Source organism: Schistocerca nitens, chromosome 8 (assembly GCF_023898315.1).
Source record: "Schistocerca nitens isolate TAMUIC-IGC-003100 chromosome 8, iqSchNite1.1, whole genome shotgun sequence".
NCBI lineage: Eukaryota > Metazoa > Arthropoda > Insecta > Orthoptera > Acrididae > Schistocerca > Schistocerca nitens.
In genome coordinates, this window is record NC_064621.1 from 358765391 (window position 1) to 358781747 (window position 16357).

Consider the following 16357-nt stretch of genomic DNA (forward strand, 5'->3'; position numbering starts at 1 on the left):
TACGTATACAGATAGCACGTACATTAGGTATATAGGGCACTGCATTGGCAAAACTGTCATTTGTACTCAGGAGATTCATGTTTCCAGGTTTCCTACCTGGTCATGATCGCGCGACGGGAATTAACAGATTCTGAACGCATAGAACATTTCATTTCGGCATTCGTCAGGGTATTCAATAGTCTGGGATTCGCATTGTCAACAGCGTACCGAGAATACCAGATTTCAGGCATTACCTCTCACCGCGGACGATGCTGTGGCCGACAACCTTCACTTAAAGGCCGAGAGCAGTAGTGTTTCGTAGAGCTGTCGGTGCTAACAAAAAAATGGTTCAAATGGCTCTGAGCACTATGGGACTTAACAGCGGAGGTCATCACTCCCCTAGAACTTAGAACTACTTAAACCTAACTAACCTAAGGACATCACACACATCCAGGCCTGAGGCAGGATTCGAACCTGCGACCGTAGCGGTCGCGCGGTTCCATGCTGCAGCGTCTAGAACCGCTCGGTCACTACGTCCGGCCTCGGTGCTAACAGACAAGCAACACTGCGTGAAATAACCACAGAAATCAATGTGGGACATACGACGAACGTATACGTTATGACAGTGCGGCGCATTTGGTGTTAATGTGCTACGGCAGCTGGCGACCGACGTGAGTGCCTCTGCTAACTGCACATCAACTGCGGCGCTTCTCCCGGGCAGTTGGACCCTAGAAGATCGGAAAACCGTGGCCTGGTCAGATGAGTTTCGATTTCAGTTGGTAGGAGCTGATTGTAGACTCCTTGTGTGTCGCAGACTCTACGAAGCCATGGACCCGAGTTGTGAACAAGGCACTGTGTAAGCTGATGGTGGCTGTGTTTACGTGGAATGGGCTGCAGCCTCTGGTCTAGCTGAACGGATCACTGACTGGAAATGGTTATGTTCGGCTACTTGGAGACCATTTGCAGCCATTCGTGGTTCTCATGTTCCCAAACAACGGTGGAATATTTAAGAATGACAATGCGCCACAACTTTTCGCGATTGGGTTTAAGAACATATTGGACAAACAGAGGGAACGATTTGGCCACCCACACCGCGCGACGTGAATCCACCGAACATTTTTGGGACATAATCCACAGGTCACTTCGTGCACAATATACTGCACCGGCAACTCTTTCGCAGTTATGGGCGGCTGTAGAGGCAGCATGGCTCAATACTTCCGCAGGGGTCTTCCAACGCGTTGCAGAGTCCATGCCACGCGGAGATGCTGCACTACGCTGAGCGAAAGGATGCCCAATACGATATTAGAAGGTGGTGCTGTGGTTAGCACACTGAACTCACATTCGGGAGGACAACAGTTCAAACCCACGACTGGCCATCTTGATTTAGGTTTTCCGAAATTTCCCTAAATCGCTTCAGGCAAATGCCAGCATGGTTCCTTTGAAAGGGCACGGCCGACTTCCTTCCCTAGCCTTCCCTAATCCGAAGGGACCGATGACCTCGCCGTCTGGTCCCTTCCTCCAAACAACCAACCAACGACAGTAGTAGGTATCCCATGAATTCTGTTACCTCACTGTATGACGGCTTGAACTTTGCTGTGGACACTATCAGTGAGCTCTGTGAATGTTTCTGGAGGAATGGCAGCCGATTATGACTCGTGGTCTGAAACCGGAGAACGTACAGATGTCGGACGGTGGAGTCACCAGCGAAGTCGAAGCTCTAACTCGTCCAAAAGGTGTTCCATTGAGTTCAGGTTGGGACACTAGGCAGGCCAGTCCATTTCAGGAATGTTATTCACGAACTGTTCCCTTACAGACGTTGTGAATGGTCAACCTGATACAAAGAATCATCGCCTCAGAACTGTCCCTCTGCTGTACGCAGTTCACAGCCCTGTAATATTTGTTCATATCCTTCAGCATTTTAGAATTTTCCGTACGACCATTTCACGACCGTGAATATGAGGGATCTGGTAAAACATCAAATCTACGACATCGTTGGGGCCGGAAAAAGATCCTGCAAGAACGGCTGAAGAGAATCGTTCAGCGTCACAGAACTGCAACCCTTTCGCAAATTGCTGCAGATTTCAGTCCTGGGCATCATCGATAAGAGCTTTTGGAGCCGAAGGCTCGCTCTTGTACTTTTCATGACTACACGACACAAAGCTTTACGCCTCGCCTGGGCGAGCCGACACCGACATTGGACTATTGATGACTGGAAACATGCTGCCTAGTCGGACGAGTCTCGGTTTCAAATTATATTGCGCTGCTGGACGAGCACGTGTATGGAAACAACCTCATGAATCCATGGACACTGCATGTCAGCAGGGGACTGTTCAAGGTGCTGGAGGCTCTGCAATGGTGTGGGTCGTGTGCAGTTGGAGTGACATGGGACCCTTGATATGTCTAGATACGACTCTGACGGGTGACACGTACGTAAGCATCCTGTCTGATCACCTGCATCCATTCATGTCCATTGTGCATTCCGACGGACTTGGAAATTCCAGCAGGACGATGCGAAATCCCACATGTCCAGAATTGCTAAAGAGTGACTCCAGGAACACTCTTCTCAGTTTAAACACTTGCGCTGGCCACCAAATACCCCAGACATGAACATTATTGAGCATATCGGGGATGTCTTGCAACGTGCTGTTCAGAAGAGATCTTCATCTCGTCGTAGTCTTACGGATTTATGGACAGCCCTGCAGTATTAATTGTGTCAATTCCCTCTAGCACTACTTGAGACATTAGTCGAAGGCATGCCACGTCGTGTTGCGGCATTTCTATATATATTCTTATAAGGCGGGTGTAACAGTTTCTTTGGCGCTTCAGTGTATATTATATTCTGATCAGGTAGTATAAGTTGACTAGATGATGAAGTCATACGTCAGTGCACAGATGAGATGGATGTAAACAGCGATCGGTGGAATTTCTCATATATGACCACTCGAAGCTATAACACTCTCACACATAAAATTTACATTTATCCAAGCGGAAACGGTGTTTTATTTCTATGGGGGTGCGGAAAGAGTGAATTAACTTGTTAAAATGGGCACTCGGCTTACAGCTTCCTACCCTGACCGTGATCCAGCAATTAGCTACATCTCATATTCCTGGCTAATTAACCTTCACCTCTCTATGCGAGAGGTGAAGGTTTCTTCAGAATGTTCTCCAACTCAATCACGAACAACTGTGGATCGCTGAAAAGGCGCATTGTCATCCATAAGCATTCCACCGCCAGCACATTCCACGTAAACGCAGTACACACCATTAATGAACCACCACCAGCTTGCACAGTGCCTTATTGATAACTTGAGTCCATGGCTTCGAGGGGCATGCGCAACACTCGAACTCCACCATCAGCTCTTACCAACTGATGTCGGGACTCATCTGACCGAGCCACAATCTTCCAGTCGCTTGGGGTCCAACTGATATTGTCACGAGCCCAGGAGGGGCGCTGCAGTTGCTGTCGTGCTGTTAGCAAAGGCACTCGCGTAGCCCATCTGCTTTCATAGCACATTAACGCGCAGTGCTGCTTATCTATTGGCATTGACAGCTCTACGAAACATCGCTACTCCCGTCGTTAAGTGAAGGCCGTCGGCTACTGCATCGTCCGTCCCTGAAATTTGGTGTTCTCGGCGGACTGTTGACTCTGTGTATCTCGGAATATTGAATTCCCTAACGATTTCCGAAATTTAATGTTCCATCCTTAATAAGTGTGAATATGATCAGAATGTTAACAGAACGGTCGCAGGTTCGAATCCTGCCTCGGGCATGGATGTGTGTGATGTCCTTAGGTTAGTTAGGTTTAAGTAGTTCTAAGTTCTTGGGGACTTATGACCACAGCTGTTGAGTCCCATAGTGCTCAGAGCCATTTCTTTTGTTAACAGAAATTAAGGACAGGCGTGGGAGATTACTAAATTACGTAAACACCGGTCGTAGACGGACTTAAATAAACAGAGATTTTGAATAAGCCCTCAATACAAATACAAGAACGTCATTTAATCGTTTAATGTGACATCTCGAAATGAGTGACGAAAATTATTTTAACGTTTTCAGATTTTACACATTACTGGACCGGCAGTCACTATACGGTCAGCGGGAGAAAATCACACACAACAAATACTGAAATACGCAAGAAAAAGAAAGCGAGCGAGAGAGTGTCTGCGAAGTTTTAAATTCGTATCCTGGGCTTGGTATGTTAGAAGCGAATGTTCTGCGATGTGTACTGGATAAAATTTGGCAGTTAAATCAACTGCACCAAAAGTATCGCGGTGCCATTAATACGTTAAGAAAATAAGGTGGACTGCGAAAACAGCACTACAGTAACATAGTCAACATGCGGTACTGAAACGTACAATGTTCATTCTTGTTTTCTGATATTACATTTTTTTACAGGCAACGTTTCGTTTTCGATCTGTGGTTTTTTGGGAAAGCTTCACTCTATCATACGTGCCCCATCCTGCTCTGCCGGCCTCGCCAGCAGAGTGTCTGCCTTCTCTCTACTTAACTTTATGTATAATATTATCATTAAATTCACGATCAATCTGAAACCAGAATTCAAAAAAACAAATAAGTTCAATGATGCTGACGATCGTTTGATACTACATAAACAGGAAAGAATCAAGGAGCTTTTAGGTGAGAGACTGTTTTCTGACCTCGAACTGTGTCCTTAGGCTGTTGCAAGGTTCTACGAAACACAAGTGCGTGATGTGGAAGACTCACCTGTATGCGGGCTTCGGGCAGACCGATCTTCTCCGCTAGGCGTTCTCGCGCGAACACGTCCGGGTAGTGCGTGCGCTCGAACTCTGCAACACAAGAACGGGGCGGATCAGCCTAGAGCCGGGACCATACATTCACGCCTCAGCAATAACCTTCCAACAGCGCCATAGCCGCTCCACTCTCACTTGTCTTTGGAATCGACGTGGCAGATGGCATAGGCGGGGGGGGGGGGGTTATTACAAAAGTCCTTGAGCAAAGGGGCAAGTGCGAGCTCCAGTAATTATCCCCTCTTTACTACTACTCGACTTGTGTAGCGACTTCTGGCAAAGGCTGCATTGGTTGTTAATGTGCATTATTTGTAACGAACTTGATGGTCACAAATAGCTTTATAACATGGGCAGCCACAGCCCTTGAAATTCATGGTAAACAGGACTTGAACAAAACTGCAAACAGCTGTTAATTATACATACACTAAGATGGTATCTGTTCTTGTCCGAAAGAACAGATACCATCGGTGACCATGCAGCTCGTTAGAATGAAATTACAATGAAATGAAAACCCTTAGCTGCTTACAGGCGTTGACATACGTCAACGGGGACAGATGAAAATGTGTGCCCCGACCGGGACTCGAACCCGGGATTTCCTGCTTACATGGCAGACGCTCTATCCATCTAAGCCACTGAGGACACAGAGGATAGTGCGACTGCGGGGATTTATCTCTGGCACGCCTCCCGCGAAACCACATTCTCAACGTATTGTCCCGCACTACATTCGTAGTGCCCCCACTCATTATACTCATTACTCGCGGCGCGTTGCCGATTCCCGTAAGAGTTCGGGCACTGTTTGTACATCCGCACAGAAGAAGAAGATGAAGCCGTTGCAATGCAAGTATTAATATTGAGTTGTTCACTCTGAACCGTTGCTATAAGTTTAAGTTGTTGGTACAGGGCGTAAACTGTTTATGTTACTGAAAATACTATCTGCGGGCATACGTTTTCAACGGTACGTTCATCTGAAAGTACTCAGTTTAGGATACTCTACAATGTATATAATTTTGAACCTGAACGTGTGGAACATCATGTGTACGGAAGCAAACAATGCGGTTTTCAACGATCACTGCTTCACTTCATTACTAACGTTTATTTTGGTAATTTATTACAGTCTGACTGGATCAACGACCTCTCTGTCGTAAAACGAGAAAAGTAAACTGCGTGCTCAAACTCCTGACACCCACAGTCTCAAGAAGCTATTGTTTATCTTTGAGCCAAGGTCAGTGCTCTTTAACTGGGTGTTGCCCCTGTGTAAAGCTTGGGCGTCGTCAGTCGGGTCATTTCATTCTGAGTATTTTCCGCCTAAGCAAACAATCTGATATTCAGCAAAAAAGTTTCCAGAAATTTTCATGTTAAAATTAGAGAGTAAGAACGGCTTCTAATGACTTTTTTGGGCCAGTTTTAATGAGGCAGTTGCATTTGCACAGAGCCTTGCATGAAACTGTTTAAGCTCGTTTATCGAGCACGCGTTGGGTCCATTGTCGTAACTCTTGCTGTTTTGAATCAGGCGAATATGTTTTAGCGACTTCCACATTTTCACCTGTTAATGACAGTCACTCCTGACGGAACCAGTTTCATCATTCCGCCAAGGAAAAGAGTAGGATTTGTTCATACGTTCACGTGAATGACTCCTGCAGCTGCTGTTGAAAATAATAATGATCATCGTTTCTTCCGCCATAACAATGCAACAGACTGCAACAGTTTTTCATGAAACGCTTTTCAATGGCAAAGTATCCTAGGTGGCAAGAAGCTATACGCTTAGAACAGCTAACGTTTGTTTGTCAATCAAAGTGGAACGAGTAAAACGAAAGCCTCTATCTGTAGAACGGGCAAGAAAAAAAGAAAAATAATGAAAAAAACTGCCTCCTGCACTTTTGTAAAAAAATAAGATTGGTCCAATAATAATGTAGTATTGTACCTTTGTTTTACTATCAGCAGTGACGTACTTTACCTCAACAGTGCTAGCCCAAGAATATTTCTATAAGGAGGCAGGAGTAGCGTTTCACTGTTAACGAAATGCTTTGCAGCGCGCTATATGGTTACATTTACAGATCTTCCACGTGGAATGGTGAAAATGGCAGAAAAAGTTCGTAACAGAGTTGTTACAGCATAAATAGGATCTAAGAGCATTGTAATTAACCTAAAAGAATTTATTGCAACGAACAAATGTTTAATAATTCGAAAGACGCCCAGGAAAGTCGTATTAATGGCTATTAAGAAAAGCATGAAAGAGATTCTGCCATGGACCACGCTTACCATGCCGTGATATGTCGTTATCGTCACGCTGGGGAATTCTCTTTCAGCGAGAATTACGCGAAAATTTTACGTGACCGTGTCCATCCTTGTCCCGTCGCCTTCATCTGACACCTTGTAGCAGGAAAATATTGGTACAATACCGTATATGAGGCTGCGTTGTCCATCTCTGCTTCGCTGCTCATAAAAATTCAGTTGTACCGTACTTTCAACAGTCATTGCACGTCTGCATTATAGAGCTTCTGTTTAATGTTTTGAATAAAACGATTTTCTCCCGTTGTTTGCCTCGCACATGTATTTACTAAATGGCATGATATTTGTACGAAAAGCAAAAGGAATTTATTCATCTGTCAGCACTTGTCTTTCGATTTCTAGGCGAACACTGGAATTTCTTACCCCAATACGAACGTGAACCGTAGGAGAAGAGATACAATATCTGATCAAAAGCATGCGGACGCTGCTGTATAGTATGGAACTGAACGTTAGATGTAACGAGAGACCGCCCCGCCAGTGTAATAGGAGTCAGGGAGTACCCTGTTGTCAGCACAGAAGCAGGAACAGCAGAACTGGTGTGTTTGGAGAGCTCACTGACTGCGGACGTAGACTACTCACTTGAATGTTGCCAGGTAACCCTTATTTGCAGATAAGAGCGCATCTTTACTTTATTTCCACTCTTGCTATTTCTCAGACGTGAAGTGTATGTATCAGCGCTGCATCACGTACAGAGTAAGGAGCGCGTAGTAGGTTCGCACACTGGCTAACAGAGGCAGTTGGCCATCCGACGCTTTCGGAGCCAGAGAGATGAGGTGCCGATGCAGAAATCGCTCGTGACGTCAGCAAAGAGATACCTAGGGGAAGTACATTCATTCTGATGCGAATCAAGTAGTTGCTTTAATAAGTGGAAATGAAATGAGCGTATGGCATTGTTGGCCGGGACACCTCATTCGGGGAAGTTCGACCGCCGAGTGCAAGTCATATTTCAGTCGACGCCACATTGGGCGACTTGCGTGCCGGTGATGAGGATGAAACGATGATGAGAACAACACCCAGTCCAAGAGTGGAGAAAATGTCCAACCCGGCCGGGAATCGAACCCGGGTCCGCTGCATGGGAGGTAAGCACGGTTATCAGCCAGCTAAGCAGGCGGACTGTTATTACGATCTAGATCTTCACTAGAAGAGGCAAGGCTACTAATAGAAGAGGCCATACCTGTGCAGTTTGAAACAACTGTAATTCCACCAACCTCTCCCTCTGAAATCAGTAAAATAATAAACTCACTGAAAAGTAAAAGCTCTTACGGAATTGATGGCATTTCCAGCAAGGTACAGATAAGTAGGATTCTCAGCCACGTATGTAATAGCTCTTTGCAGCAGGGTGTTTTCCCCGATAGACTGAAATATGCCATTGTAAAACCATTGCATAGAAAGGGGGATACGTCGGATGTGAACAACTACCGCCCAATCTCTCTTCTGACAGCTCTAACAAAAAATTTTGAGAAAGTAATGTATTCAAGAGTAGCCTCCCATATTTGTAAAAATAAAGTACTAACAAAATGTCAGTTCGGTTTTCAGAAAGGCTTTTCAACAGAAAATGCTATATACGCTTTCACTGATCAAATATTAAATGCTCTGAATAACAGGACGTCACCCATTGGTATCTTTGTGATCTCTCAAAGGCCTTTGATTGTGTAAATCATGGAATTCTTTTAGATAAGCTAAATCATTATGGTTTGAGGGTGGCAGTGCACAAATGGTTTCATTCATACTTAACTGGAAGAATGCAGAAAGTTGAAATAAGTGGTTCATGTAATGTTAAAACAACAGCTGATTCCTGGGGGCTATCAAGTACGGGGTCCCACAGGGTTCGGTCTTAGGTCCTTTACTGTTCTTGATATACATTAATGACTTACCATTCCACATTGATGAAGATGCAAAGTTAGTTCTTTTTGCAGATGATACAAGTATAGTAATAACATCCAAAAACCAAGAACTAAGTGATGTAATTGTAAATGATGTTTTTCACAAAATTATTCAGTGGTTCTCAGCAAACGGACACTCTTTAAATTTTGATAAAACACAGTATATACAGTTCCGTACAGTAAATGGTACAACTCCAGTAATAAATATAGACTTTGAACAGAAGTCTGTAGCTAAGGTAGAATTTTCAAAATTTTTAGGTGTGTCCATTGAGGAGAGGTTAAACTGGAAGCAACACATTGAGGGTCTGCTGAAACGTCTGAGTTCAGCTACGTATGCTATTAGGGTTATTGCAAATTTTGGTGCTAAGAATCTCAGTAAATTAGCTTACTATGCCTACTTTCATTCACTGCTTTCGTATGGCATCATATTCTGGGGTAATTCATCGTTGAGTAGAAAAGTATTCATTGCTCAAAAACGTGTAATCAGAATAATTGCTGGAGCCCACCCACGGTCATCCTGCAGACATCTATTTAAGGATCTAGGTATCCTCACAGTAACCTCACAGTATATATATTCACTTATGAAATTTGTTGTTAATAATCCAGCCCAGTCCAAAAGTAATAGCAGTGTGCACAGCTATAACACCGGTAGAAAGGATGATCTTCACTATGCAGGGTTAAATCTGACTTTGGCACAGAAAGGGGTAACAAAAGTCTTTGGTCACCTACCAAACAGCATCAAAAGCCTGACAGATAGCCAACTAACATTTAAAAATAAGTTAAAAGAATTTCTAGATGACAACTCCTTCTACTCATTGGCTGAATTTTTAGATATAAATTAAGGGGGGCAAAAAAAAAAAGAACTTAAACATTAGTGTCATGCAATATTTTGTGTAATGTAATATCTTGTGCAGACATCTTTTATTAACCGACACGTTCCACATCATTACGAAGTGTCGTATTCATGATCTATGGAACAAGTGTTAATTTAATCTAATCTTAGTAAATACTTGCTGACGAAAGTTGCCTTTTGCACTCAGACATTAGGAGAAGTCTACGGGTCATAAACACTATCTTTCAGTAATTTTACAGTGCCAGGAAACGTTGATATTAATAAATAATTGAATAACTATGACAAAACCGAAGATATACGATATTATACGAACTATACCGATTGTACGCGCAACTTACAGACTGTGCGCCGTAGTAGGCACTCGTCGACAGGATGCCCTTCGATCTAGTCATGCAATAGACCATGCTCTCCTGCCGTTAGCAGTTAACTAATGATCAGTATGAACAAGTTCAGTTTACGACGTTTCTTAAATGTTGTTGTTGTTGTGGTCTTCAGTCCTGAGACTGGTTGGATGCAGCTCTCCATACTACCCTATCCTGTGCAAGCTTCTTCATCTCCCAGTACTTACTGCAACCCACATCCTTCTGAATCTGCTTAGTGTATTCATCTCTTGGTCTCCCTCTACGATTTTTACCCTCCACGCTGCCCTCCAATGCTGAATTTGTTATTCCTTGATGCCTCAGAGCATGTTCTACCAACTGGTCCCTTCTTCTTGTCAAGTTGTGCCACAAACTCCTCTTCTCCCCAATTCTATTCAATACTTCATCATTAGTTATGTGATCTACCCATCTAATCATCAGCATTCTTCTGTAGCACCACATTTCGAAAGCTTCTATTCTCTTCTTGTCCAAACTATTTATCGTCCATGTTTCACTTCCATACATGGCTACACTCCATACAAATACTTTCAGAAACGACTTCCTGACACTTAAATCAATACTCGATGTTAACAAATTTCTCTTCTTCAGAAACGCTTTCCTTGCCATTGACAGTCTACATTTTATATCTTCTCTACTTTGACCATCATCAGTTATTTTGCTCCCCAAATAGCAAAACTCCTTTACTTTAAGTGTCTCATTTCCTAATCTAATCCCCTCAGCATCACCCGACTTAATTCGACCACATTCCATTATCCTCGTTTTGCTTTTGTTGATGTTCATCTTATATCCTCCTTTCAAGACACTGTCCATTCCGTTCAACTGCTCTTCCAAGTCCTTTGCTGTCTCTGATAGAATTACAATGTCATCGGCGAACCTCAAAGTTTTTTTTCTTCCCCATGGATTTTAATACCTAATCCGAATTTTTCTTTTGTTTCCTTTACTGCTTGCTCAATATACAGATTGAATAACATCGGGGAGAGGCTACAGCTCTGTCTCACTCCCTTCCCAACCACTGCTTCCCTTTCATGCCCCTCGACTCTTATAACTGACATCTGGTTTCTGTACAAATTGTAAATAGCCTTTCACTCCCTGTATTTTACCCCTGCCACCTTTAGAATTTGAAAGAGAGTATTCCAATCAACATTGTCAAAAGCTTTCTCTAAGTCTACAAATGCTAGAAACGCAGGTTTGCCTTTCCTTAATCTTTCTTCTAAGATAAGTCGTAAGGTCAGTATTGCCTCACGTGTTCCAACATTTCTACGGAATCCAAACTGATCTTCCCCGAGGTCGGCTTCTTAAATAAACGCACCATAATGGCATCCTGTGTAAAAGTTATTTGCACCAAAAAGCTTCTTCCCGCTACATTACGTAAAACAGCAGAATTGCACTTTCAGAATGCGACGATGCTGCTGCGGCTCCGGAAGGGCACATAAAACTACGAGAGCATCTCCACGTAACAAGTAGGAAGAATTCCTACGCGGTGGCTCACTGAGCCAGTTCAAGGACGGACTGGCTAATTATCACAAAACTCAGGTGGGAAAGCGTGGCTAGATTATAGTGTACGCCCCTAATGCCACCATCTACCGACTCACCAGCTAAACTGAGACGTTTCTGGAGGTTTAGTAGGAGTGGGGGGGGGGGGGGGTGTTCTTGGAATGTCGCCTGAGTAAGAAATCCAAGGACATTCCAACCCTTTGAAGGTGGCCAAGTAGGCCCTTGGCGACGTGATTGTGAAATGGAAAACGGAAGGAACAACCGCAGTAAACCAAAACCAGACATGTACTGACGGACAAGGACCGTTGAATATTGCGAAGGATGATTGTAAAAAAATCGCGTGAAATCAGCGAAGAGTATCACCCATGAGTTCCAAAGTGCTATCAGCAGACCAGCTAGCCGTAGAGAGTTAAAAAAATGGTACAGGGGTCGAACAGCACCTCATAAACACACATTTCTACAGTCAATGTTAAGCGGCGCTTGACACTGTATCGTGGATGACTAGAAACAAGTGATTTGGACTGTTGAATGTATCTATACCTTGTCAAAATGCGAAGGAAGAGTTTGGGTATGGTAAGTGCCTGGAGAATTTTACCTGCGATCGTGCCTAGTGCCATCAGTGAAATATGGAGGAGGTGGTGTTACGGTATCGGCATGTTTTTCGTGGTTAGAGTGTGCTCCCGCGGCCTCTGTGGCCGAGCGGTTCTAGGCGCTTCAGTCTGGAACTGCGCGACCGCTACGGTCGCAGGTTCGAATCCTGCCTCGGGCATGGATGTGTGTGATGTCCTTAGGTTAGTTGGGTTTAAGTAGTTCTAAGTTCTAGGGGACTGATGACCTCAGACGTTAAGTCCCATAGTGCTGAGAGCCATTTGAACCATTAGCCATTTGGTACCTTGTCTTACTTTAAAATCGGCACCACCTGATGCCCTGTTTCGCTTCTCTGTACTACCGCCCACTCCCTAAAGTGCTCTTTTCCTACACACCTGGTACACATCTGGTACACCAGATGTCCTCCCCTACACCAGCTTGTTCTGTAACCAAGTATCTTCGCAACCACCATTTCCAGTCGTTAAGCTGGATAGTATTACAACACCATCCTAAAGTTTCTCTATTTTTTATTAAGCCTGTCTCGAAATTGTTTGGCTGACGGGGTACATGCTTTCGTATTTCGGCCAATAAAAAAGTTACGGGTATTATGAAACAGTGGAATACTTGCTCAGTCGTTTACTCTTACTTGTGGGAAACTTTATTCGGAGAGCTGAACAGTTATTAAAGAGTTAGATTTGTTCACGTCTGGTTGCGACACGCTGTACGGTAGAGGTCTGCTTGTAGACTGTGCTGCCAGCCTGTGTTGTGTGGAGAATTCCCAGCGCTAGCGGACGGTACTCGCGCGCCGTCAGCAGTAGTTGCAGAGTTTGCCGCTCCAGTGCGCGGCGCTGTCTTCCGGCAGGTGCGATTTGCGAGCCGCCATGTTTGCCGACGCGTGGCGTCTTGGGCGCCAGCCGCTGCCGCCGCCACGGCGCCCACCGACGCCGATCGATGGCGGCTGCCGGCGCGCGACGCTCCCCGTTGTGTTCTTCGGCGGGCCGCCGTGCCATCCGGCGCAGCAGTTCTCTTTAAGGGCGCCCCGGGCCAAAGAAATTAAACGAGATCTGCCCCGGCTGCCGGCTGCGGGCGACCGTGATAGGGGGAGGCGGCCCGTGTCTCTCAATTTGATTTTCATTCCTCCGGCCCTAATCGCCTTGGTGCTCGCTCTTCTACCGAGACAACCGCAGGGCGCCTTAGTCCCAGACACGCAGACTTACGCCCGCTCTGTCTCTTCTCACGACAACATTACCTTCCTAATCCAGATTTTCCATCCCATGCTTTACGTCAAATAAACGAAGTTTAATGAAAGCATCTTCGCGCAAGGTATGTGAATGATTATGCTGTGCCGCGCGGGATTAGCCGAGCGGTCTTAGGCGCTGCAGTCATGTACTGTGCGGCTGATCCGGGCGGAGGTTCGAGTCCTCCCTCGGACATGGGTATGTGTGTTTGTCCTTAGGATAATTTAGGTTAAGTAGTGTGTAAGCTTAGGGACTGATGACCTTAGCAGTTAAGTCCCATAAGATTTCACACGCATTTTTGATTCTGCTCTATCTGCAAGTTGGCTCTTCTGTAGAAAACAGGAGCGGATACGTGCAGTTGTTCGTCATTCAGTAAGTAAGAATACACAGGAGAAAATATAACGGAAACGCTGTGTCTCCATATTAACGTCAGGTATCTTAAACGTAACTCCCGTTACCCTTCCATACCCTACGGATGACGATACTTTGGTGAGCATCCGCTCGGAGTGGCCACGCGGTTCGAGGCGCCATGTCACGGACTGCGCGGTCCCTCCCGCCGGAGGTTCGAGTCCTGCCTCGGGCATGGGTGTGTGTGTGTGTGTTGTTCTTAGCATAACTTAGTTTAAGTAGTGTGTAAGTCTAGGGACCGATGACCTCAGCAGTTTGGTCCCTTAGGAATTCACACACATCTGAATATTTCTTTTTTTTTTGTGAGCAAAATGTTCAAATGTGTGTGAAACCTAATGGGACTTAACAGTTAAGGTGATCAGTCCCTAAGCTTACACACTACTTAACCTAAATTATCCTAAGGACAAACACACACACCCATGCCCGAGGGAGGACTCGACCCTCCGCCGGGACCAGCCGCACAGTCCATGACTGCACCGCCCCAGACCGCTCGGCTATTTCCGCGCGGCATTTGGTGAGCAGAGGCGCAAGTTTCTTCCCTTTTAAAACTCTGGCTCGCGAATTTCGCAATTCCCTGCAAAAGCCTTTCCTCTAGAGTAGAAATGTGGAAAGTACGGCACCACAACATACGCCGAAGAAATGTAGCCACATGGCCTATGACCTATGACCTACGAGTATACAGTGTGTCTGAGATCCGTACTCCTAGGTCGTAACATTGTAACTTACATGAACACTGTCTCATGAAAAGTATCCTGAAAGTCGTATGTAAATTGGAACTGATCACTAGATGTCACGAGAAACGGACACGGAGCCACAGAGTACTGTGTTATCAAATGAGAAACAGTATCAGCAGAATGGGTCAGTCAGGAGGGCTCAGTTCAAAAATGGTTCAAACGCCTCTGAGCACTATGGGACTTAACATCTGAGGTCATCAGTCCCCTAGAACTTAGAACTACTTAAACCTAACTAACCTAAGGACATCACACACATCTATGCCCGAGGCAGGATTCGAACCTGCGACCGTAGCCGTCGCGCGGTTCCAGACTGAAGCGCCTAGAACCACTCGCCCACAGCGGCCGGCTGAAGGATCAGTGACCTCGAAAGTGGACTAGTCATTGGATGTCACCTGAGCAACAAATCCATCGGGGACATTTCAACCATTGTAAAGCTGCCGAATTCGACTTTTGGTAAAATGATCGTGAAGTGTAAACGCGAAGGAGCAACAACAGATAAACCAAGACAAGTCAAACCTAAGGCACTGACAGACAGGCCCTGTCGAGAATTGTGTAGGATGGTGGTAAAAGTCACATGAAATCAGCGGTAGGAGTCACTCCTGAGTTCCAAAATTCTGCCAGTTGGCCAGTTGGCACTATGGCTATGCGTAGGAAATCAAAAACTATGGTCTACATTTTCGAACAGCTCCTCAAATGACATACCTTACCGTAGTCACTGGAAAGATAACCTTCAGTTACTGTAAAGAGCGACGCCATTGCACAGTGAATGATTTGAAACGAGTAATTTGGAGTGATGAATGACGCTGTATCCTGCGGGAATCCGATGGAAAGGTTAGGGTTTGGCGAATGCCTGCAGAACGTTACCTGCCCGCCATCATGTGTACTGCTAACAATGAAGTACAGCGGAGTTAGTATTACCGTACGGTGTTGTTTTTCGTTGTTAGAAAGTGGTTCCCTTACTGTGATTAAGTAAGCTCTAAATGCGTAAGTATATGAATACATGTTACATCATTGTGTACTGTGTACGCTAGAGGAATAATTCGGACACTTCAGAGACGACGACTGTTTCTATCAGCAAGCTTTGCAGCCTGTCATAAAGCAGTATCAGTGAGGCAATGGCTTGTGGATAATAACAGTCCTGAAATGGACTGACTTGCCTTAAGTCCTGACCTGGGTCCTACGGAAAACCTTTAGGATGAGAACGTCGATTTCGCTCCCTTGAGGAAGAATGGGCTCCCATTCCTCTGCAGACATCCAGACATCTCTTTGGGAGTGTCCCCAGCAGAGCTGTAGCCCTTATAAAGACGGGGGCACACCCATATTAATGCCCACTAATAGATGTTCACATACGTTTTGTCAGGTAGTGTACATACAGCTATATGCGTCTCCATGTCACCTTTGACATCGTGCGGAGCACCTCTGTGGTGACCAAGAATAAAATTCTTTTGGGTACTGCAACGCTTCATTGTATAAAATACTACAATCAAAACCAATATTCCGATCGCATTGCAACGGCCTCCCTCAGGGAAAGACCGTTGTAATACGGTCGAAACGTTGGTTTTAATTATAGTATTTTGTACAATGAAGTCTTCGTAGCTTTGTCTGTAGCTATCCTTCGAAAGTTTTTCTCATAACGTTTGCGCAATTCTTCACTAATCTCGTACCGATATTGAGGCACATGAGACTTAATTATTCCCCATAGGAAGTTGTTTGTCTTGATAATGACCCATATTTGGGATGGCCGTTTC

At 45.0% G+C, this 16357-nt stretch overlaps 1 protein-coding gene across 1 annotated transcript in view; it reads right to left on the reverse strand.

Moving 5' to 3' along the window:
• The window catches only part of LOC126199567 (paired box protein Pax-6), a 370240-nt gene that overhangs the window by 51690 nt on the left and 302193 nt on the right, over positions 1 to 16357 (reverse strand). Inside the window, exon 6 of the mRNA XM_049936489.1 lies at positions 4699 to 4781. Coding sequence (XP_049792446.1) covers positions 4699 to 4781 — 83 coding nt within the window. The remainder of the gene's footprint in view (positions 1 to 4698; positions 4782 to 16357) is intronic.